General features: G+C 42.3%; 1 protein-coding gene and 1 non-coding gene across 2 annotated transcripts in view; both read right to left on the reverse strand.

The window, feature by feature from the left end:
* Positions 1-16,831, reverse strand: part of LOC145404785 (uncharacterized) — a 73,382-nt gene extending 56,551 nt beyond the window's left edge. Inside the window, exons 1-11 of the mRNA XM_080276302.1 lie at positions 16,695-16,831; positions 15,665-15,845; positions 14,612-14,712; positions 13,870-14,035; positions 13,214-13,375; positions 12,566-12,721; positions 7,342-7,506; positions 3,552-3,698; positions 1,341-1,490; positions 831-954; positions 301-443 (exon numbers count right to left, since the gene is read on the reverse strand). Of these exons, the coding sequence (XP_080132428.1) occupies positions 301-443; positions 831-954; positions 1,341-1,490; positions 3,552-3,698; positions 7,342-7,506; positions 12,566-12,721; positions 13,214-13,375; positions 13,870-14,035; positions 14,612-14,712; positions 15,665-15,845; positions 16,695-16,831 (1,632 nt within the window). The remainder of the gene's footprint in view (positions 1-300; positions 444-830; positions 955-1,340; positions 1,491-3,551; positions 3,699-7,341; positions 7,507-12,565; positions 12,722-13,213; positions 13,376-13,869; positions 14,036-14,611; positions 14,713-15,664; positions 15,846-16,694) is intronic.
* On the reverse strand, positions 15,120-15,238 carry LOC145405419 (5S ribosomal RNA). The gene has a single exon (XR_013898369.1). It is a non-coding gene; the product is annotated as a 5S ribosomal RNA (ribosomal RNA).
* Positions 16,832-25,229: the final 8,398 nt, after the last annotated feature.

The raw sequence follows: 25,229 nt of genomic DNA on the forward strand, positions 1-25,229 counted from the left end.
TGTTACAGTTTCACACAGAAACTCAATTAATTCGATTCTTAGTCTACCCTGTTACTAAATCTCGGAGATTGCATAATTCAACCGACGTTACTGAAATCTATTATTTATTCTGCATCCAGATCCAAATACACATCAAAATCTAACCAACTCTTCCTTAACCCACTGCCCACCAATCCACTAAATTTCACTGAAATATGGTAACAGCTTTTGTAGACATTTTGTCCACAGACAGACTGAGGTGAATACATACCCTCCTCTAACTTTGCTGATGGAGATATTAACACAATGAATGTCTCTTACCCTGACTATGGTGTGTGCACGTGAGATGTGTGCATTTAGGCTGCCTGCACGCTTGAATACACATGAACACTCCTCACACTCAAACAGCTGCTGTCCTGCCTTGTTGACAGGGTGGACGCGCTTTATGTGACATCGTAAGTTGCCTGAAAAAGATAATATACACACTTTCAATTAAACCAGTCAATCTGATTATGTACTTTTTCTCTTCTTGCCATATCCATATAATTTTTTTACTTTCATAATAATAATAATAATAATCTGGTCTTTTGTTTCTCAAGAGTGCCAGTCCTTCCATAATACATTTTCTTTTTAAGATTTTTTTTTTTTCTAAGGGAGGAGTAAAGGTGGCATACCACTGGAGAAAAAATGGCTAACATGCTAGCTGTTTCTGTGAGTTGAATGACCAACAGTCGGCATGATTCAGCTCGCTAGGAAGTTTGTTGCTGCAATGAGTACTCAAATGAGCTTAACGCAAATTATTAAGTGAATAAAATACTCCATTAGATACTCTTTAGCTTCAACATGCTCACTTTTTTGCACAAAGTCCTTGTTGCAGTGCTCACACTTGTGGTCCTTGCGGCCAGTGTGGATGTCCATGTGGATCAGCATTGTGTACTTTTGGTTGAAAGCTCGTTCACACCCAGGAAATGAACACTGAAGTCATAACAAAAATATGTAACTGTACATATGTAAACTGTAAATAACTAAATGGTATTAAGTCTACATACTTGATATAACAGATAAACTTTTTATTGAACACACAGCTGATAGATATAAAGCAATTCATAAAATACTAATCAAGGTATAACAAACAAGCATACAGTACTGCACTTTGGTCTCTTGCCGGCGTTAATTATACAAACACAATAATACTATATAATTGATTCATAAATAAATATTAATCAAGGAATAACAAACAAGCATACTGTACTCTGAATTGTCTCTCACCAATGTAAGTCATACAAACAATATCACTACACATTTGATTCATAAATATATATATTGTACTAATCAAGGTATAACAAACAAGCATACTGTACTTTGAATGGTCTCTCCCCAGTGTGAATCATCATGTGTCGCTTCAGCTGTGATGGCTTGATAAAATTTTTACCACACTCCTGACACTTATTCTCAAACCTTGAACGATCAGCTATTTTTCTTTTGGTCTTGAATGTTATTGGTTTCCGAACCTGTAGAGGTTTGCATAATTTATTAAACAGGTTTGTACACTAAGCAGACAGGATAAGAAATAATGCGATCCATGAAAGATATGGAGCACGCTGAGTGGACAGGGTAAAGAAATAATGTGATTCCCCGAGTGGGCAGGATAAGAAATAATGTGATTCATGAAAGATGTGGAGTAAGGAAATTTGCTTGTAATACAGTAGTGACTTAGCTGAGATGGTATGGTCTGATGGAGGGAAAGGAAGAAGATGGGATGCTCAAATGGGTACATATGAGCAAGTGTGAAGATGGAGGGCAGCATCACTGGCAATGAAGTGGGTAGGTGAACATGGCAAATGAGTGTGAGAGAAAGCAAGTTATTGAAGTTGATGAAACTAGGGAATTGATACAGGTCTGACTTGGTCAGAAGAACTATATAAGTAGGAGAGCATGACAGAGGTTTGACATCCCATTTTCAACCCAACAGCTGATGGTACTTCTCAATATTTAACACTCCTCTTCCACTCCATCCAGCCATTTCTCATGTGCTGTGGGAACAGCTCAGTCAGCATTATTCATGTCCTTCCTAAATCATTTATTAATTTCATACTTTCACTGCCTTCATGTCACACCAACTGACTAAGCCATCCCCGCAAGACAAAAGATGCCACCAGGCGAGTCTCTAGTGGAATGCTATTTATGGACCACCCTGTGTTGTGATTTTAATATCAATAAATGACAATAACACAGGATGGCTAATCATGAGGGCTTACTAAATCTGTTGCATACCATGCAGATGGGGGACATGGTCAAATCGGCTTTATCAGGGACAATGAAATCTTACTCATTAATTTTCTGTAATGTACTGTGACCTTACAAAGGAACTTTAAAATAAAGGCAAATACACCAAGCTCTCGTTTTTCGGCCAATCATTATTCAATAATTTGTTGTTTTGGCATTTATAAATCTATACCCTCTTTCGTTGTTCGACATGGTTATCCCCACCATTTCAACAATTCAAACCATGCGCCACCAGACAGACTGGCTGAGCTGCCTCAGTCTCCTGCACTCTGCCCTGCTGATTGGTTGCCTATTCATCCGTCTGCATCTCTATTTGACCGCGTGGAAAACTACAGCACCACCATGGCTCCACCCAAGACCCCTTCTACTACCCCTGTCAAGCACAGTCATGTGCTCACCAACCTGAGTGAGTGTTTCGTCATCGCATGGTCGGGTGACGATCACGCCAATGATTAATGAACGCTCTTCACACATGATACTGTTTTGGCATCAGCTTTACGTAATGCACATCTCAGTTTGCACTAGGTTAGGCAGGTTATAATCATTGGGAGGTCTTGGGAGTGAAGCCCCCCAGTTAGGTTTCAGCACTTCCAGTAAGGCTTCCACTGACATTTATGGTTTCAAATTGTATACATCTGATTTGTTTTGGTGTGGTGACAACAAGTCCAGTTGGCTGGATCGGCAGTAAACACACTATCGGAGGCATTCAGGCGGCTTTCTGTAATATCACTATGTAGGCATTTCTAGTTTGTTCTCCATTATATTTTTGATCGAAAATCAAATGTCAATCATCTGAGATGTATGAAGTACTAAAATAATTTTCCTTGTGAATATAGGCCTATAGGAAAACAGCTCAAGTCCCTGTGTCACTTTCAGTATTTTTCCAACTTTACTGAATATTTTTTGAATGATGAAGGTGGTCAGGAACCAAACCCCCCTATTTCTTAACAATCTTATGTGAAAAATAGGTTCATTATTTGACCAATTCGTTATTCAACCACTCAATATGGAATGTATCCCTGTCGAAAAGTGGGGGAGGATGTATAGGCCATTTACTGTAATGTCACAAAGATCTTTAACCTCTTTCAGCTTGGTCGATGAACAAGTGTAGTCAGATTGTAGGACTGGCATGACTGTTAACCAGCGAGACTCATTCCTAACTCCTACCAACGGCTCATTAAATTCTATAAAATCATGACTTGGTAATGAAGCTGTGAGTGCCTCAGCTCCCTCATATGAGAACATATCAATTATAACAACAAGGACTTAGTGAATCTCTTGCATACCTTGCGGTGGAACTTTGTGTGAACCTTCATATGGCGGGCTAGCATGGCATAACTGGTGAAGATTGCCCCACACTCACGACACTCCAGGTTCACCTCCAGGGGCCCAACTTTCTGGCTGTGGCGTTTGTAGTGCAGTTCTAGTTGAGACTGAAACACAATCATTTAAGTGTAGAGACTGAAACACAATTATCTGTGAGTGCTATGCAGCTCTACAGCTACCACAAACTGACTTAGGACCTCCTCCCACAAGGTATTAAAAAACACAGAAATCATAGTATATCACAATGTTTGTTCATGAAATGCCATTCATTAATATGATATCATGTATCCCTTGTTTTTTAGGACCAGTTGGATGCGCTTTGGCATGAAATCACTTATACCTCTAAAGTAATCTAAGGACATTTCATTGCACCAAACATTTGTTAGTTCAGTCTTGAGGTTGTCCAGGTTGAGTGTCTTCTTCTCTGCCATGATTTTCTTCATCTTTGCCCAGCAGTTTTCTATAGGATTTAGATCCGGACTCTTGCCAGGCCAGTTGAGGACCTCAATCCAATTATCCTGAAGCCATTTTGTCACCTTTCTTGACTTGTGACATGGAGCTGAATCGTGCATGAAAAAGTCGCACCCATGAATAGCAAGAAAGTTTAACAAATGATCTTTCAGAATTTGATTGTACCAGCCACCATGCATCATCAAGTTCTTAGGAAGAATGTAGAGGCCTCCCCTTCCCATTTCACCTGAGAAACACCCCCATACCGTTACTGATTGTGGGTGCTTAACAGTTGGCACCTTGTAAGCAGGGTCATATCAACTATGGAAGGCAGGGTGACGAACCTTGGCAGAAAGCACCTGGAACACTTGAAATGTGCTTTCGTTGGAAAACATAACTTTTCTTCACCCATCTGATGTCCAGTGAGCATACTTCTTGGCAAACTGAATGCACTGGTTCTTCATGTGGTCAGTGAGAAGCAGTTTCTTGGCACTAGTGTGGCTTGGCAAACCCAGCTCCTTCTGCAAGCAGTGTTGAATAGTTTGAACTGAGACATCTTGTAACAGCTGGGGATGCATTCTCTTCAATTCTGCTGCTGTCAGTCAATGATTCTTGATTACTTCCCTCTTCAGAAGCGTATCTGTACCTCTGGAAGTCGTCCTCTTCTTTCCACCGCCATGGTACGACATCAGGTGGCAGGCCGTGCGCTGCAGCAAGAATCTTCATGATGGTCAACTTTGCGCGTCCAGTACATTCACAAATCGTTTTGATAGGGACGGTATCCTGCCTCCATGCAATGATACGGACCCTCTCATCCCTTGAGCAGTACAGTAATCCCTCCAATATCTGACGTAATAGAGCAATAGGCAGGTCCGGATAGTGGTCCTGTCTGGATATTGGGCCCCAGCTTATGGACTTGTACTTATGGACCCTAACTCAAAAAAACACCTATACAACTCCCTCTGGACATGCATTGCACCTATTTAAGACCCAAATCACACCATTAAGGGACATAAAAAACTGAAATAGATGCAAAAGAACCATAAAATGAGGTTTTAGAGGTGAGTTTATACAATATTAAACATTCTGGGTACTTACAAGTCCCTTGCTCCTGGACTGGTTTGAACCGCCAGTTCGCAGTCCACAGTTAATCCTCTGCACTCTAAATTCTAATTTCTTAACACTGCACAACACTGTAAATTCTTCTGTGTTCTAGTGGTGAGGTATTGCAGTTTATTCACTGTTTATTCACAAAAAACAAGCACCTGTGGCTTGCACTGCTATGAGCATCTGCTCTCGATCAGAGTTAGACTGTGACTGTTGATGTTGGTGGGGTAACAGAGTTGCCAGATCGCAACAGCCACATTACCAGTCTCCTCAACTCTCATTACCAAATTTAACTTTTCATTACCAAATTCGTAAAGCTAGCATTTATTCTTCACTAATTATATATACAAGTGGAAATACATGTAATCACTCTCCTTATAATTAACACCATGTTGATTATTTTCCCACTATGTAGGGTAGCAGATTAATCAGAGAGAGCAAACAATCCACCATCTCCATCCTGTGTATCCTCATACATGTGAAAAATCCATTTGGTAATGCATTATTCTGATTCATTACCAAACGAATTTTTCATTACCAAACTGGCCCACACTTGGTAATGAAAAATACCAAATGGCAACCCTGACAGGGGAGAGGGGAGGAGGAGGAAGGAAGGGGTGAAGGGACCATGGTGTAACAGATGTTCGGCACCAGGTGGGAATTTCAAATTACGGGAGGGAAAAAACTCAGATTTTTTTCGAATTTTTTGCGGTTTTTGGCCCATTTTGGGAATATTGGATCCCAGGAGGATTATGTCCGGTTAGTGGGGGTGTTCGGATATTGGGTGTTCGGATATTAGAGGGATTACATTTTCCAGGCATGACAACTTGACTCTAGGAAAATAACAGGGCAAACAATAATGCATACGAAAAAAGAAGGAGGTGCAAGCTCAGAGTGACGGGAACATATACTCCCACTCTCGCTTCTGGGCAAGCACTGATGTGCTGGGTGTCTCACCATCTCCCACCAACACCAGAGGAGTTGCCAGTTACTTCTTGTCCAAAAAATTCACTTCGTAGAGGTGGAAACACAAAGCAAAGACAGACAACTCTCCCATAGCAATTCTGTGTGTAGGGCCTAAGTCAATTTGCGGTGAGTGCAGTTGCAAATGGAAAACAGTAAACTGAGTGTTGTGCAATTCTAGTTGCAAATGAAACACAATTACAGAATCTGAGTGTTGCTGAGCTCTAGTTGAAACTAAAACACAATTACAGTAAACTCTCAATTATCCATTGCAACACTATGTGGCCCAATGCAATATCTGGCACTGCAGACTTGGTTTAATTAAACAGCATCCTGTAAAACTGTACACATCCGGCGCTGAAATGGGACGTAACTGGCAGTTCTATGAAATATCCCGCGTTGATGCACAGCAACCGGCTCATAAGTGTTAGTCAACTGGCGCTGTATTACTGTACAGTATTACTGTGTATCATTATTTTATTGTATTTTATGCTTAGTTATCATCTTTCACTCATGGGAAAGTTTTTAAGATAGAGGGTTGAGACATATCGTAACACAATATCCGGCTCAATGCCGAATGTTAAGCCGATGGGGGTTCCTATGCGATATCTGGCATTTCATGTTATTCAGCGTAGGGCATGGCTGATTTACAACAGATAATTGAGAGTTTACTGTATATGAGCACTGTGCAGCTGTGAAACTGAAACACAATTATTTGACAGTATAATGTAGGTAGAGTTAAAAAAAAAAAAAAAAAAAAAAAAAAAAATGAGAATTTAGTGCAACTGTAGCTGAGGCTGAAACACAAGTATCTGAGAGCATGGGGCAGCTCTAGCTGAGACTGAAACACTTTGTAAGTACTGCATAAATATATCTGAATAACTCTAAACACAGAAGGAAAGCTTTATCTCTCTTCGAACTTCTGTCTATCAATCAGTTGCCAGATGTCTTAATCTCATAAGGGGCAGCCACAAACAAATCATCTCCAAGCCACTCTATCCTCTGCCATTTGGCTGCCTTATCTCAAACTCACACCTCCCTCTCTTATAGATCACTCCAGCCCTCCATCTCATCCTTGGTGTCACTCTCATCCTTTCCCCCTCCACCTCACTCACATACACTCTTCTAGTTACTCCCTCATACTCCATCACATGGCCAAACCACCTCAGGCTATTTCTTTTAACAATTTCATCACATCCACATCAACATCACAACACTCTTTGAACTTACCAAGGATATAAACTCCTCATGACAGATCTCACAAGTTACAGTTTCATCATCTTCATGTACAGAGAGATGTGCCTTAAAAGAAGCCAGCCGCCGAAATGTCTTGTCACACTCTGGACACACCAAGTTGTCTTTTGCATGTAGAGCCTCATGAAGACGTAGATTTTTCTGGAATACGGTCAGAAATGTGTTACTAAATGGGAGACTCAATATCACCTTCGATCACATCAAGTAGTTTTTCCTGCTCCCTCCAGATGATTTGAATGGCAAAAACGAAAACATCATCATCATCATCTAATCCAGTGCTGTTCCATGAGGAGCGTAGGAGCCTGGGGCTAGGCAAGTTGGTCCTAACAATTAAGATGGGAGTGACCAGCCTCACTCATCCTTGAGTGGCAATGCATGAGCAATAAACCACAACCATCCCTTGGATATAAACCTGTACAGGCTCCATCCAACTGGAGTGCCTTAATTACCCACTAAACCACCAGGCGCCATAATTTGGTTATATGGTTACCATACAGTATTGTAAATGGTTTCCTGGTGTACAGGAAGCCATTTGGCTTGTCACTCAGAGTACAGCTGCCCATAGGATGAAGGAAGAGGAAAGAATGAAGGAAAGAAAGACAGAGAGGAAGGAAGGACAGAAGGCAGGAAGAGAAGAAAGGGCAGTCACCTGAGAGCAGCACAACATCAAGTGAGTGGATGGTGAGCGCCTCCACCTACCACAGTACTAATACTACTACTACTACTATCTGATTCATTCATTCGTCATCTAATCCTGTGTTGCCTCATGAGGATCATAGGAGCCTGGGACTCTGCAAGTTGGTCCTGACACATAACCCATTAGTGGCCAGAGTTCCTGTGAGAAGGATTTTGCTGGACGGATTCTAAGCACACCACCCTCCGCCTGTCGGCTCAAGGTTGCGAAACTCCTAGATATTATATTTTGGAAATGCCAAGTTCTGTCCATTATATTGGATGCTGGGCACCAGTGGGTTAAAGAAGCTGATAGATTTGCCAGTGTTTAACCCATCAGAGGCCACAGTTCCTGTGAGAGGGATTTTGCTGGACGGGTAGAAAGCGTACCGCCCTCCACCTGTCAGCTCATAGTCTATCTATCTATCTATCTATTGCCAGACGCCTTAATCCCGTTTGGGGTGACCACAAACAAATCGCCCCCAAGTCCCCCTGTCCCCCGCCATCTCACTGCCCTGCTCCCAACTCACACCCCCCTCTCTCATATACCTCTCCACCCCATCCCTCCATCTCATCCTCGGCCTCCCCCTCCCTCTTCCCCCCTCCACCTCACTCACATACACTCTCTTCGTCAGTCTTTCACCCTCCATCCTCTCCACATGGCCAAACCAACTCAGTGTGTTCCTCATAACACTTCCTATCACATCCACATCCACACCACAACGCTCATTTATATCCTCATTTGTCAGCCTGTCTCTCCATGTGACTCCACAGGCTCCTCTTAAATAACTCATTTCCACTGCTCTCACTCTTGACTTGTGTCCTTCCAACAACGTCCAAGCTTCACTTCTGTACGTTAGAGTTGGTATCACAATACTGTCATGTAGTAACTTTTTCACTTCAATGCACACTTCCCTGTTTCTTATCACTGCTTTCAAAGAACCAGCAACCTTTCTTCCCTGCTGTACCCTTTCACGCACTTCACCCTCCAAACCTCCATCCTTTCTCATCACACTACCCAAGTACTTAAACGTACTCACATTTTCCAATTCCTCACCATCCAACCTCGCTGTGCATTCACTGACTTCACCTCTCTCAAAGACCATCACTTTACTCTTCCCTACATTCACGCCTAGATTCAGTTTCTTACACACTCTCCCAAACTCATCCACTAAGCCTTGCAGCTCCCCTTCGTCTTCACTCAACAACACAGTATCATCTGCAAACAACATTACAGGGAGTTTCCAAGCACTATCCTCTCTCACCAGGGCCACTCCAACATCCACTACCCTACCTTGTACCTCTTTTATTACCCCATCCATGTAAAGATTGAACAACCATGGAGACATGACACATCCCTGTTTCAACCCAACTTTCAAAGAGAAAAATTCACTTAGTTCACCATCCACACGCACTGCAGCCTTCGCACCATCGTACATACTCTTCACAGCATTCAACAACTTCCCATCTACTCCATATATTCTTAACACTTTCCACAATCCTTGTCTATCCACCCTGTCATATGCTTTCTCCAAATCCATGAAAGCCGCATACAACTTCTTTCCCTTCTCTAGAAACTTTTCCACTAAAGATCTAAGAATGAATATCTGATCTACACAACCTCTTCCCTTCCTAAAGCCTCCCTGTTCTTCTCCAACTAATTCTTCTGTTCTTTCTCTAACTCTGTCAATAAGTATCCTACCATACACTTTTCCTATTATACTGTACTAAGAAGACAAATGCCCCTATGATTACCACACACTTCTTTTTCCCCTTTTCCTTTGTACAAGGGAATAATTATACCTGACTTCCAATCCTCCGGGACTCTACCTTCCTCCCAGGCCAATCTGCACATCGTCCACATCCATTCTACTACTATCTCTCCCCAATGCTTCAGCATTTCACCACACACTCCATCAATTCCTGGGGCTTTCCCCGATTTAACTTTCTTCATTGCTTCCACAACTTCTATCCTACTGATTTCTTCCTGTCTTCTCACCTCCCTCCTTCTCCCAGCCATTCCCCAGACACTTATACTCGCATTACTTCCATCCTCTACGTTCAACAATTCCTTAAAGTGTTCTCTCCATCTGCTCACTTTTTCTCCCTGCTCCACTAGTAATCTACCATTTTTATCTTTCACTCCCCTGCTAACTTCACTTCCACCCTGTCTTACTCTTTTCACCTGTTTCCAGAACATTTTCTTACAGTCCCTCCACTTTACACTCAAATTCCTTCCAAATTCCTCATCCACTCTCTTCTTACTCTCTCTTACTAATCTTTTCACCTCTCTCTTTCTTTCTACATATAACTCTCTCTTCCGCCTCTCAACTTCTTCCACGCCCCTATTTCTCATCCATTCATTGTATGCTTTCTTCTTTTGTGCCACAGCCTGTCTCACCTCTTCAGTCGCGAAGCTAATAGGTCCCTACCCCGGGGTTCCCTTCTTTATTAAATTTTGGAAATGCTCAGTTCTGTCCATTATATTGGACGCTGGGCACCAGTGGGTTAAGATGAGAGCGACCGGTCTCACTCATCCCTGAGTGATCTTATGTGAGCAATAATCCCCAACTACCCCTTGGATATAAACCTGCGTAGACTCAATCTGATTGGAGCACCTTAATTACCCACTAAACCATAAGGTGCCATAATTTGATTATATGGTTACCACCCAGCATAACAAATGGTTTCCTGGTGTTAATAATAATTATAATAATACAGTCCTTATTTTCTAAAAAGTGGCACTTCTTAAAAATTCACTAGTGCTCTACACACGTTTACACTTTACTAATACAGGAATTGTGACATAACTTATATACAATATAAACCTTATCAATATAAGTGACAGCAATTACACCCGATATAAGCATCTGCCACAACATCTCTCCCTCCAGACCATAGTTTTTTGAAGACAGAAAGGTTTTGAGATGCCCTTCCAAGATTCAACAAGCATCTCAATGACAATGGCAACTTATTTATATAACCTGGGCAGATTTCTTATATTGACAGGGGAAAAGAAGGCTGTATCTAACTCCTTTAGTTCAAAAAAATCTTGCCTGAACTAAATACAATTCATTTGGAGGTGGCAGGAGCAATAAAACATTGTTTTTTGCTGCTATCATTGAATCCCCAGGTACATCTGAATGTTAACCCAGTGGACTGGAGGCTGCAGCTGGCTTTCTTCTGCAGTACACCCTCCCCCCTTTATGTGAAAGAGAAGAAAACTAAGGATGCCTGTATAACCAGGCAGCAAATCAACTCAATGCCATCACAAGAATAATTCCCTCTCAACTCCAACTTACATGACTTAATACCTTCAAATCAATAACATGTTTATTTTATTACAACTACTGCCAGATACTTGCCAAGGGGCACTGATGAGGAGCCTACATGTGTGACACTGTCCACTCGGGATGGAGCAGCTGCAGCATCCACTTGGAAGACAAACATATTTTCCTGCACCTTGCTGCGGGGAAGGAACCCTAATCCGACCCTGACAAGATGCTCCCTACCATAAGAGGGTGCCGATTTCCTACATGGAGTATGTATTGTACTGTAACTGAAGGAAAGTCCCACAGAAGCAGTTGCTTAACTGCAGTCAATGGGTCTGCTCTGCCAGACAGACTGAGGTTAAGCAACAACAACAACTTGCCAAGGAATGACTTCCAAGTCTAAGGGCATTAGCAATGAGTTCTTTAGTTCATAACAATGTCCTTACTCTAATCTGATTATAGCCAGATGATTTTATTAAGCACAGATGTAACATCTTACAATGAAAGGGTTAACGAAAAACTAAGAATGGCGATAAAAATATAATCTCTCAAAATCTATTTCATCATCATCAACATTATCACCACCACCATCATCATCATCCTAACCCTTATATCCACCTAAAGAATAAGGTGTGGTAGGATTCAGAAAGAAAAAGAAAAGTGAAAGAAAGTAAAACAAAACTAAGAGAACTATTCAACTCAGAATTCAAAACCCCCCAGCAATGTCCTACAGAATCAATTCTCTCACCCAAAATTTTTGGCCTCACCTCCACAACCTAACACCACCCCCACCATTAACACTTGAAAGCTCAACAGACAGTGGGCCAACTCCATCAGTGCATAGACTCTCTATACATTTTTCATTTTAACTTGGCCTTGAGTTTTGACCTTTTGCCATATATTTCCAGTAGCTCAATGGCAGAATAAGACAATATTGTACTATAGCTCTATATCCTTTCCATAGCATTCCTTCATGACTAGCATCATACTGCATCATTAATCTCTTGTTTCATTTCAATATTCAAAATGAACAGGAGACAATTTTAAGCCAAGTTAGAGTAAAAAAGGGTATAAACACTGCCTTAAGCAGGAGAGAATGCTTCACCAACTACTTAACTGCTGCTCTCTTCACTCCAGATGGACACAAATCTTCGAATACACCCTCAAGTCTCCTCAGCTATCATTAAGATAAAATGAAAGGAATGGAAAATGAAACCATAGATGAAACCCTGATACTATATAGCCAAATAGCTCACCTGGACATTAAATGACGCCTGGCACTCACAGCATCGGTATGGCTTATCCTCAAGGTGACGTCTAATGTGTTTCTTGTACTGTGGCCATTTTTCCAGCGTAGTATTACAATATTCACATGTGAAAGGTCCTTTACCCACTGGTGGCTCAACATCTGGCTGTAAGAGTCACGTACATCAATTAGATACTGGTGTTGTGATGACGAGGAGTAGATTGAGAGGGTTTGGGCATGCTGCAAGTATGAAGGATGACAACTGGGTGCGGAAAGTGAGAAGTGTGAACGTCAAGGTGGGCTTGCAAGAGGCAAACCGAAAAACACCTGGGATGAGGTCACAGAGTGTGACCTCAGGGATAAGGGACTGAACTGGGAGGCTGTCACAGATCAAGCAGCATGGAAAGCCTCCATTAGGTGACCAAGGCTGATGTATGCAAGCATGACTGAGCCTTTATAAAGGATATGATACAATACGAATACAGTATACTGTACACTATATATTTACCAACTCAACAAAATTACTTAAATAGACAAAATTTAATAGTATAGGCATTACTCACACACACACACACACACACACACACACACACACATACATATTGATAGTTAAGGGGTAAAAATTGCTTATATAAAGAAAAAGCCTACAGCTACTCACCTCTTTTTTCACAGATATCGGTGGGAGATGGGGGAGAATGGATTCATGTGAGGTGGTGGTGGTAGTTGTTGTGGTTGTGGTGGTAAGACATGAGTTCATAAGGTTTGTTCCCTCAAGAGGCACTGTTTCATCTACACCTGCCTCAGCAGCTGTCAAAACCATCTGCAAAAGGTTTTAACTTACTGACCTCTTCAGGGTACAGTGCCTGAAACCTACATATCTCATACTGAGTCTAGAATAGGCTCCCAGCACCTCAGGAGGCAATTCTAGGACTAATTTTGAGTAAAAAATGCTACATCAACATAGGTCCAACTTTCAACAGTACAGAATTATAAATATGAATGATCTGTTGGGACAATTAAGATCATTTTCATCCAAAAGGTCATCAATAACTGTTGCTCTGTAGTGACTTAGAACTGGATCTATGATGATATAGCATTTCTTTCTTAAAATCAGGCCTGAAATCACCTCCTGAAGGTATTATGTCAAGTCCTCGAACATCCTGTAAATAATTTCCATGGAATCAATTAACCTGTCTGTCCACAATACTGAGGTGTTGTTTCATTTTTCTGTGCCGAGTAATTCCCAGCACTAAAAGCCACATAAGCATGAGAGTGTTAATGCTATTAGCTATAATTTTCATGATATCAACTTGCCTGTCCATCCACAATATTGAGGGATGCAAACTGTGGCGTTGTTCCATCTTTCTGTGCCAGGTAATCCCCAGCACTGGCCAGAATGATGCCACCCTGACCCATGTCCCCACCACTACCAACCTGGTTCACTGCCACGACACCCTCATCAAGTTGTAGGAACCCACTTCTGAAAAATGTAGAACATGTAGAGTTAAGCATATGCTTTTTACTTTAAGTTTCCCTAAAACTGTCATCTCTCCATCTTAAATACTGAGCTGTAACTGCAAACTAATTCTACAATATTACATTGTTCACAAAGTGCTATGGAAAGGATGTACAGCCATAGCATTTAATTTTCTGCTACTCTGCCAAGTGATATAACCTGCAAAAGAATTAGAATGTGGATCAATCTATACGGGTACTGGTATAATCACACTCATTCATCACTCTCAGGCCAAAAGCATCCAGCTATAAATACACAGAATCAGAGTTCAAGCTGAGCCTCTACAAATGTTACTTAACTTTTTACAAATTTTTAAATTTCTTTTCCTTCAGAAGTTTCAAGACAACTGGACTTAAAACATTTCAAATGCAAGTCACTGTTGAAATGAAAGCAGACTGCCCTAAAGGGCATTTTGGAGTGATATACAGTACAGTACACTGATGCAAGAAGAAGGTGCATTTCTGGAGATTTAAGATATGATTTGCAGACATATGTAACCTTAACAAATTTAAGCAGTGCCAAAGGGTGAAATGAACATACCGCTCTTGAAGATCTGCCAATGTGGATCCAACAGCCACTTCTGAGAGGTCCTGCAGAGGCACCAGACGGCTCTCACCACCATCATCACTGGCCACCGACAACTGATACAATATAAACAGCAAATGAACTTCAGTCATTATCATCATGATCACCAGCCAGTGAGAGATGACAGTGAACACTACAGTAACATCACTTTATCACAAACACTGCTAAAATTATGGTACATAGTTTCCATTTCAATCTATAAAAGTAAAATTTTACTTGCCTTAGTACAAAAACCTAGTAGTGGTGTTACCCACTTCACTCAAATAATGGAGTTCTCATTTTATTCTTGGTATTTTCAGAACTCAAAAAAAAAAATAAATAAAAAAAATAATAATTCATTCATTCATTCATTGCCAGATGCCATGTATCCCCAATGGGGTGGCCAAGGGCTTAGAGTTAATTGTTTTACAGCGAGGGACACTAATCCTCCACCAACCCCACTTGACACGTAGGGAGAACGTTATGCCAACAGCATCTGGTGTTCCCAGGCAGTCACCCATCCAAGTACTAACCAGACCCAACGTTGCTTAACTTCGCTGATCGGACGGGAAGCGGTGTACTCAACGTGGCATGGCCGTTCATGTCAGTCATTGCCAGACGCCATGTATCCCAACCGGGGTGGCCAAGGGCTTAGAGTTAATTGTTTTACAGGGAGGGGCACTAATCCTCCACCAACCCAACCTGACACGTAGGGATGCCAACAGCATCTGGTGTTCCCAGGCGGTCACCCATCCAAGTACTAACCAGACCCAACGTTCATGTGAAAGTAATAATAATAATCCCACAGCTTATGTCAGGTGCTGAAAAGGGATGTTTTCATGTGGTGGTAGTGATGTAACTGTGTGGCTCTGTTTTATAATTATCTGAATGTCCCTCAGCTCCTTCCCTATCTCCTGAAAGGAGAATGGTGGGCTGCAGGAGAAGGGCAACTTCTGCCTGCAGTCTCCTAGGCTCACATCCAGGTAATCTTGGGGCTGCAACAAAAACAAAAACAATTAATACACTCACACCAACTTCTGAAGCATCAAGAAGCAATGACCGTGATCCATCAGGTTCGTTCTTGATAATTATGTGTCCACTGAATCCCGGTGGCACCCCGGATCCAACCGTTACACTTCGCTCCCCGCTGCCGTCACCCCCTGGGTCGTGCAGTTGTACCAGCTGGATGGGCAGGCTCAAAACTGTTCCACTCTCATCGGACAAGGTTCCTGTTCAATAGTTCAGTCAATGAGAACAATTAATCATGTAAACCATAAGCTCTTCTACTCTCATCAGACAAGGTTCCTATTCAATAGTTCAAAATTCAATTAGTAATGTTTAGTAAACCATATTATAGAAATGATAACTTTCTCTTTGTAGTACAGCAGTCATATATGGATGCTAGGATTGTTTATGTTAGGTTAGGTTTGATGCCTTCAAGTGGTGGCACTGATATACATGAGTGACAGAGCTCTTCTAGCTATGTAAACATCCCTCACTGACGCCTCTGTCCCCTGAAAGAAGGATGGTGAGGCAATTTCCACCTGCAGTCCACTGGGTTCATGTTTCAGATGAACCTGGGGCTATTACTACTACCACTACTACTACTACTACAACTACTGCATGGTCAGATTTTGTTCATATACATGACTACTGGATACGTTTATATGAAGCTACAGAACGTGGTGAATGTTTTGGCATATCAGATAAAGCCAGGATTCCAGGGGCTTGAAAGGTGAACGAATGGAAGCATGGCCCACTGGACTGGGCAAATTTGGGCTGTCTGGATGTTGCTACTCCTCACCTTGACCTAGGTTGTGAAAGGAGGTCTGGATAATAATGATGATGATACATGAATGCTCCCATTCTTCAAGCTGCCAGCAATGATGAGCCTAGAAGAATTCTGAAGGGGTGCTGTAGATGGTCTGTAAGGTTACTGAGAATGATGAGAGATAGAACGTCTGAGAATTCATCATGAGGCGACTGTCAAAGACCATGGAAAAAGAAGCAAGAGAGGTGACAGCATTTTTGTTGCGGAGTGTACATACAAAAAATCAACTCACCTTGTTGCATGATATGAGTATTGGCCAGAAATGAGCTGGTTTGCTGGCTGAGTTCATACTGCAGTTCCCCATCACTGTTCACCACCACTGTGCTTCCTCCCAGATCATCCCCATTCACCTCACCAACTTCCATGGCTGCAAAAATTTTTACACAATTTTTTTTCTGTATCAGTACTACTTATAAACACTCTCAGGTTCTTTAAACTCACTCCTGGCTGAATAAAAATCATGTAACATTAGCTGGTACTGAACACCAGAATTGCCTTTACCATTAGAGGTTTAATGGTAATAGCATTAACTCTCTCTGATTCATCGGACTCTCAGCTGAATAGTCTGGTGTTAGATGGAATATTAAATACTGGATTTGTCTCAACTACATGACGGCTGATGACAATTAACCCTCACTCTAATGACTCAGTCTCAGTTGAATAAATCAAATGACATTAGCATGAATGTCACGACATCCCTTTTTAATATTCCCTTGTATGTTATTTATGCAATCTGCCACTATTAAAGAGATGTTCAGAGCACAAAAGACAACCCAAAGTGTAATAGTTGAGAAAAGTCACTAAGGAAAGGTGCTCAAAAACCTCCTACACAGATGACAATATGACCCCTTGCCCCCCACTAGCACCACTTGAGTCCTTGCCCTGGTGTTGGAAGAACCTTCTGTCATGTCATCTAAGCATTTTTTTTTTTTTTTTTTGTTACTCAAAGGCCTAGCAGTCCTTCTATGTGACCCACCATAACAAGTCACCACTGCAGTACAGTACTAATATTTGTTGTCAACAATGAATAGGTGGTGGCAACCATCAACCACTCACTTGATGTAGTGCTGCCTACTTCTTCCTTAGCCTTTATCATTCTTATTCTGTGCCTGCCCTCCTCTCTTCCTATTTCTCCCATCTTTCCTGTCACTTCTCATTGCTTTTCTTTCCTTTACAGGTGGCTTTTCATTGAGTGACAAGCCAAATGGTTTCCTGTAAACCAAGAAACCATGTACAACACTGGGTGGTAACCATATAACCAAACCATACGTGCTTCCTACATGTCAGCAAGTGGGTTGGTGGAGGGTTAGTACCCCTCCCCATAGAACAAATAACTCAAAGTCAAATGGCCACCCCTCACGGGATTATGGCGTCTGGCAATATATAGATAGATACACTGAATAACATGCAAGGGCTGTCTCCTTTTAGACTGGTGTAATGGTAAAAGTGGGGTTATTTTATAATACATGTATGTTGGTGGGTCTTGTGAAAGATCAATGAGTTGGTATGAATAAGATTCAAATAATCAAGTCATTCCCTGCCTGGGACTGTACCTACATCTTTTGTGTAATACGTACTTCTGTAACCACTTGACCAACACCTGCCCCCTTACTCCTATCATTTGGCTGACTCTGTTGGCCAATCTCTGCATACTTTCTCACCTTCACCTAAGGGTGGACAAGGACATGACTGCTGATCTTGCCCACTGTCATCAGGCTGCTAATCTTTCTATCTACCTATCTATCTATTGCCAGATGCCTTAATCCCTTATACAGGGTGGCCACAAACACATCGCCTCCACGTCACCCTGTCTCCTGCCATTCCACTGCCCTGCTCCCAATTCACACCCCCCTCTCTCATACACCTCTCCACTCCATCCCTCCATCTCATCCTTGGCCTTCCTCTCCCTCTCTCCCCCTCCACCTCACTCACATACACTCTCCTCATCAGTCTCTCACTCTCCATCCTCTCCACATGGCCAAACCACCTCAATGTGTTTCTCCTAACGCTTCCCATCACATCCACATCCACACCACAATGCTCCTTCACATCCTCATTTGTCAGTCTGTCTCTCCATGTGACTCCACAGGCTCCTCTCAAATAACTCATTTCCACTGCTCTCACTCTTGACTTGTGTCCCTCCAACAACATCCAAGCTTCACTTCCATATGTTAGGAGTTAGTATCACAGTACTGTACTGTCATATAATAACTTTTTTACTTCCATGCCCACTTCCCTGTTTCTTATCACTGCTTTCAAGGAATCAGCAACCTTTCTTCCTTGTTGTACCCATTCAAGCACTTCACCCTCCAAACTTCCATCCTTACTCATCATGTGACCCAAGTGCTTAAACGTACTCACATTTTTCATTTCCTCATCATCCATCTTTACTGTACATTCAGTGACTTCACCTCTCTCGAAAACCATAACTTTACTCTTCCCTACATTCACCTTTAGATTCCGTTTCTTACACACTCTCACAAACTCATCCACCAAGCCTTGCAGCTTCCCTTCGTCATTACTTAACAACACAGTATCATCTGCAAACAACAGTACAGGGAGTTTCCAAACACTGCCCTCTCTCATTAGGGCCATTCCAACATCCACTGCCCTACCTTGTATCTCTTTTATAACCCCATCCATATACAGACTGAACAACCATGGAGACACGACACATCCCTGTTTCAACCCAACCTTCAAACAGAAAAACTCAGTTCACTATCCACATGCACTGCAGCCTTCGCACCCTCATACATACTCTTCACAGCATTCAACAACTTCCCATCTACTCCATAGATTCTTAGACTTTCCACAATCATTGACTATCCATCCTGTCATATGCTATCTCCAAATCCATGAAGGCAGCATACAACTTCTTTACCTTCTCTAGAAACTTTTCCACTAAAGATCTAAGAATGAATATCTGATCTACATAACCTCTTCCTTTCCTAAAGCCTCCCTATTCTTCTCCAACTAATTCCTCTGTTATTTCCCTAACTCTGTCAATAAGTATCCTACCATATACTTTTCCTATTACACTAAGACAAATGCCCCTATGATTACCACACACTTCTTTTTCCCCTTTCCCTTTGTACAAGGGAATAATTATACCTGACTTCAAATCCTCCAGGACTATCCCTCCCTCCCATGCCAATCTGCACATCTTCCACATCCATTCTACTACTATCTCTACCCCATGCTTCAGCATTTCACCACACACTTCATCAATTCCTGGGACCTTCCCCATTTTGACTTTCATTATTGCTTCCACAACTTCCATCTTACTGATTTCTTCCTGTCTTCCCACCTCCCTCCTTCTCCCAGCAATTCCCCAGCCACTTATACTCACATTACGTTCATTCTCTATGTTCAACAGTTCATTAAAGCGTTCTCTCCATCTGCTCACTTTTTCTCCCATCTCAACTAGTAATCCACCATTTTTATCTTTCACTCCCATACTAACTTTATTGCCACCCTGCCTGACTTTCTTTACCTCTTTCCAGAACATTTTCTTACAGTCCCTCCACTTTACACTCAAATTCCTTCCAAATTCCTCATCCACTCTCTTCTTCCTCTCTCTTACTAATCTTTTCACCTCTCTCTTCCTTTCTTCATATAACTCTCCCTTCTGGCTCTCAACTTTTTCCATGCCCCTATTTCTCAACCATTCATTATATGCTTTTATCTTTTGTGCCACAGCCTGTCTCACCTCTTCATTCCACCATGCTGTTCCTTGCACCCCCTTTCGTCTTCTCTTCATGCCACACACCACCTCCCATGCTACACATATTTCTTCAGCGAATATCTTGCACACACCTTACACGTCCCCCATCTGCTCCAATTCATATTTACCCAATCGTTCCTCCACTTCTTTCTTATATTCTGCCTTTTTCTCATCCTCTTGTAACCTTTCCACTCTACTTGCATATACTTCTTCCTCCTGTCCTTCCCTTCTCCTATTTCTCCATTTTACTTGGACCTTGATTCTGACCACCACCAAGTGGTGGTCAGAAAGTCCACTCCCCCAACCTCTATATGCTCTTGCATTACACATCTTCACAACCTTTCATCCACACACACACATAATCAATCACTGCCTTCTTTTCATTCAGTTCACCATCCATTCTTCTCATCACTCGCCATGTATACCTATGGATTATCTTGTGCCTGAAGAGGGTATTGGCTAGCACCAACCCCCTCCCGGTAGAAACGTCCACTAAAGCACTGCCATTCTCATCTGTCTCAGCAGGCACACCCCACTCGCCAACTACTCCTTCCACCTTCACATTCCCTACTTTACCATTCATATCACCAATCAAAAACACTCTCTCATTCCTTTCAAACTTTTCCATGCACATTTCCACATTTGTCCAGAACTCCTCTCTCACTCTGCTTGCATGATCTTGTGTTGGCGCATACATGCACACAATCTCCAACATTTGTAGTCCAACTTTCAGTCTTACCCACACAACCCTTGAGCCAACTGATCCATACTCTCATATTCTTTTTCCATCTCTTACTCACAACAATACGCACTCCTTCTTTTGCCCTCTCATTCACACCTACTCCTGCACATATACCCCATCCATACTCCCATTCTCTCACACTGTCACCTCTCTATTTAGTTCCAGTTAATCCACATACATCCACTTTTGCACTCTCAAGCACCTGGACAATCTCTCTCTCTTTCACCTCATCATTTGCAACCTTTATATTCCATGTTGCCATCCATATCATGTCCTTTGTTTGGTCCTAAGTCATCATCTTTTGGTTAGTCCTGGTCCAAGGCTTTTGTTTGTACTGTATTTTCAGTTAGTTGTTTTCCAGGGAGGGACACTAACCCTCCACCAACCCACTTGCTGTCATGTAGGGAACACATGTCAGTTGGTTATAAGGTTACCGCCAAGTGTTGTAAATGATTTCCGGTTTACGGAAAATAATTTGGCTTGCCACTCAGTCGAGTGGTACCGTACCCTAAAAACAGGGTACCACTACACTAAGTGGGTGGAAGATGGGTGCCCCCACCTACTACAATGTATTATTTTACTTTATTACTGCTACCTCACCACAGTTTAATTCAACTTCAGAATTATGCTGTTGCTTAACCCCGATTTGTCTGGCCAAACAGTCCAATTGACAACAAGCAAGCAGCTGCTTCTATGTGGCCATCCTACAGGTACAGTACAGTACATACACCATGTGGTGAATGAGCACCCCCTTGTGGTAGACAGCACCTCCCTTGGGTCAGATCAGGGTCCTTCCCCATGGTGAGGTACAGGAAAATATGAGGAGGTCTGGATCTCAGGTAGATGATGCAGATGTTTACCTCCACCCAGGGTGTACAGCACCACCACATGAAGGCTCCCCATCAAAGCCTCAGGAAGATATCTTGCAGCCAAGGGTTAATGACGGCAATATCTAACCCTCTAAGTTTAAAAAATTCACAAGGGTGCATTAAAATGGAATGACCTTACAGAAAGGCACCTGGTGGTCTAGTGGTTAAAATACTCCCATCAGAGTAAGAGCCATGCATAGATTCAAGCCTCAAGAGGTGACTGGAAAATTTTTATCATGTAATGCCTTGAAGGGAAGCAGCCTGGTCAACTATCCATTAATTTAATGAATTGTAGTAGCTTAACCTCAGGCTTCCACACCTTGAAGAGTACATATGCAAATAGGTTACCACTCCATTCTGAGGGAATGGGTGATGAGGGGCTGATAATGAAGATAAGGCATATAGAATGAAAAAAAAGGGTGTGTGGTAGGAGAAACCCGAGGCATGGGTGGAGAGATGGTGTTCCCTTCAATCCAACTATTTTATTCCATTATACTTTTAACATACGTCAGTTACAACCTTCATCAACCCTTGAGAAATATTTCCTATAAATAAAACTACCCCCATTTCAGGATGCCCTAGGTTTCTTAGATTCCCATTAATACTCTGTGATGCCAGAGCTGAGCAGAAATGACTTCGGGTAGGATCATGGAACGCCCTGGAATAACAATCGTAATGAGAAGTTTAGTTACGCTGCGACCTAAGTAAACGAAAATTCTGTAAACTATGGCAATATTCAGCAAGGTAAAAGACTATGAAAAAGTGCAGATGACTCTTTCTAGACGTTCACCTTCAATATTTCACCAATATTAACCCGAGTGACGACCAGCCTTATTATTAACTAATACAGGCTGTAGTTAACTGGTATCTGCCCAGAACTACTATCAGTCGTTCACACGTTGCTTCCCGTCCACTGTCATTTATTTTTTCATTGCAGAGTTAATCATGGCAGCATACAGAACTAGGTAACATTGGGAACAAGTAACTCAAAGTCGCTTATGAAGCTTTGTTTTGTTTTCCTCTTCCCCCCATCTAGCCCAAGGTATCATTCCGCCGTTATCTAGTGCCTTTCCCCTGCCTCTATCTCACCCTCATCTCCCTTATTCAGACCTTACAACAGCACATATGGCACTCTTTCTCCTTGCTCTACTCACCTAAGGCTCTATATGTGAGAAGGACGGGGATTTATTGGCGAAATAATGAAATCTTCCCTTTGTTTGTGGCGAGAGGCGAGAGCAATGGCGGTTCTACGTTCCCAGTTGTGACGTCGGCATTATTTTCATGACATCATCGCCCGGGATATTTAAATGGTAAAGGGGTTGCAGACGACCAGACGCCATCCATGAGGCACTTCTTTGAACTATGGCGGGTCTATCTTTCTATCTATTACCAGATGCCATAATCCCGTAAGGGGTGGCCATTTGACTCTGAGTTGTTTTACGGGGAGGGGCACTAACTCTCCACGTATGGTTTGGTTATATGGTTACCACCCAGCGTTGTAAATGGTTTCTTGGCTTACAGGAAACCATTTGGCTTGTCTCTCAATGTAAAACCACCTGTAAAGGGAAGAAAAGCAATAAGAAGTGACAGGAAAGATGGGAGAAATAGGAAGAGGGGAGAGCAGGCACAGAAAAAAGAATGATAAAGGCTAAGGAAGAAGTAGGCAGCATTAAATCAAGTGAGTGGGTGATGGTCAGAATGCAAGGTCGCTACAGTACATCATCCAGGTTGCTACAGTTACCTGCCCTAGGTGTTACCCTAAGCACTCATTTTACTTACCAATCCACAAAGGGCAGACATTAAACAGACATAGTTTTATTCCTTTTATGATAAAAATCTTGCAGTATTACAGCATTCACAAGCATGTAAGAAGGAGTAAAGGGTGGACAAAGGGAATATCTATGTCAAGATTTGATATAATGAATGATAAAATGTAGTGGGGATTATATTCCTTTGCCCTGAAGGAGTATTGTTACCCTCTCCTGTTGATTTTCTTCTTTGTTTCCTTTCACATATATCATCAGCTGGCTTTTTAGTTCCTCCTTGTCTGGTGGAAAGGCACCTGTGTTTCAACCTTTTCATGAATGCTCAAACCCAGCTTGAAGAGAAAGAGAGAGACACTACAGCCTCTTTATTTGCCTCAGCTCTGCTGAAATGGAAGGTAACCTCAGTCATTTTCCTAGTCACTGGTATCCTAGGGTCCTCTTTTTCATCAGAGTGAACCTTGAGGTGTGGCAGTGTTACCTTGGCTTGGCTGGTAGGAACCACTTGTGACCACATTGCTTGTTCCATGGACATTGATGTACTGTACCTGCATCACTGGCTGTGCAGGTTAGGAGTACAGTAAATGGGGAGCCCAGCCACTTCCATGCCATGGCTATAATTCAGCCATGTGCCTTCCATTCTTCCTAGTTGATGGTTGCATATTGTCTTTCCCTCTCAGCCAAAGATTGCACAAGGATGTGGTCAATATGCATTTGTCATGCTCTGAAGGGGTCATATGTTACATTTTATTCAGTTAATTCTACTCTTTGTATATCACCAGTGAGTCACTCTGTTCCTCTGTGTCTGGTAGATAGATAAAGAATCAATGTCAGCCATTCAGTCCTCTGTTTAAGTCTCAAAGACTAGTATAGAAAGAAAGGGAGTGTAGCATCTGCTTCCTTGTCCCCAGCCTTGCAAAGTTGACCTCAGCCAGGTCTTTAATTATTAGTGCCCTCTGAACTGACTACCTCATTGAGGGTGAAGCTTAGGGCACAGTAATGTGGCCATGGCTGGCTGGTGGGAACCATTTGTGGCCCCACTGTGTATTCCAAAGGCATTAATGTGACCTACCTAGGTTCTCAATTGTCTTGAATGGGGGTTAAAGCCAATGAATCCAGCTCCTCCCATGCCCCAGGTGAAGTACAGACACAGTGCCTCCTGCTTTGCTGATCTAATGATCGCTTAGCCTCTTTTTCCTTTTGGGTCCAGGTAGGTGTAAGAGGTCAGACTAGAGAGAGGAGGGTAAACAGGAGTGCCATGATCCTAGCACATGATATTGTTGATTAAACTAGAGGCTCTTTCATACATCATTGAAGCTTTTAGAACCTGATTCTGGCAGGAGTGCCCTAACCCACTAAACCAACAGGCATTGTTTGGTTATATGGTTACCATCCAATGTAGTGAATGGTTTCCTGATTTACAGGAAACTAGTTGGCTTATCATTCAGTGCAGAGTCACCTGAAGGGAGCACTACACTGAGTGGGTGGATGGTGGGCACCCCCACCTGTAATGGGGACTATAAAAGCCCAAATTGCTTAGAGGCAAAGCAGGGATCCTCTCTTTGGCTCAGTGGTAACGTGCGCTCCTATGAAGTGCGAGGACCTGAGATTGAATCTTGGCTGGGACAGTGTGATTAATTTGCTGAGTTTCAGTTCAGTTATTAC

This window comes from Coenobita brevimanus, chromosome 7, assembly GCF_032717465.1.
Source record: "Coenobita brevimanus isolate Jiangsu-jjx chromosome 7, ASM3271746v2, whole genome shotgun sequence".
Classification (NCBI taxonomy): Eukaryota; Metazoa; Arthropoda; class Malacostraca; order Decapoda; family Coenobitidae; genus Coenobita; species Coenobita brevimanus.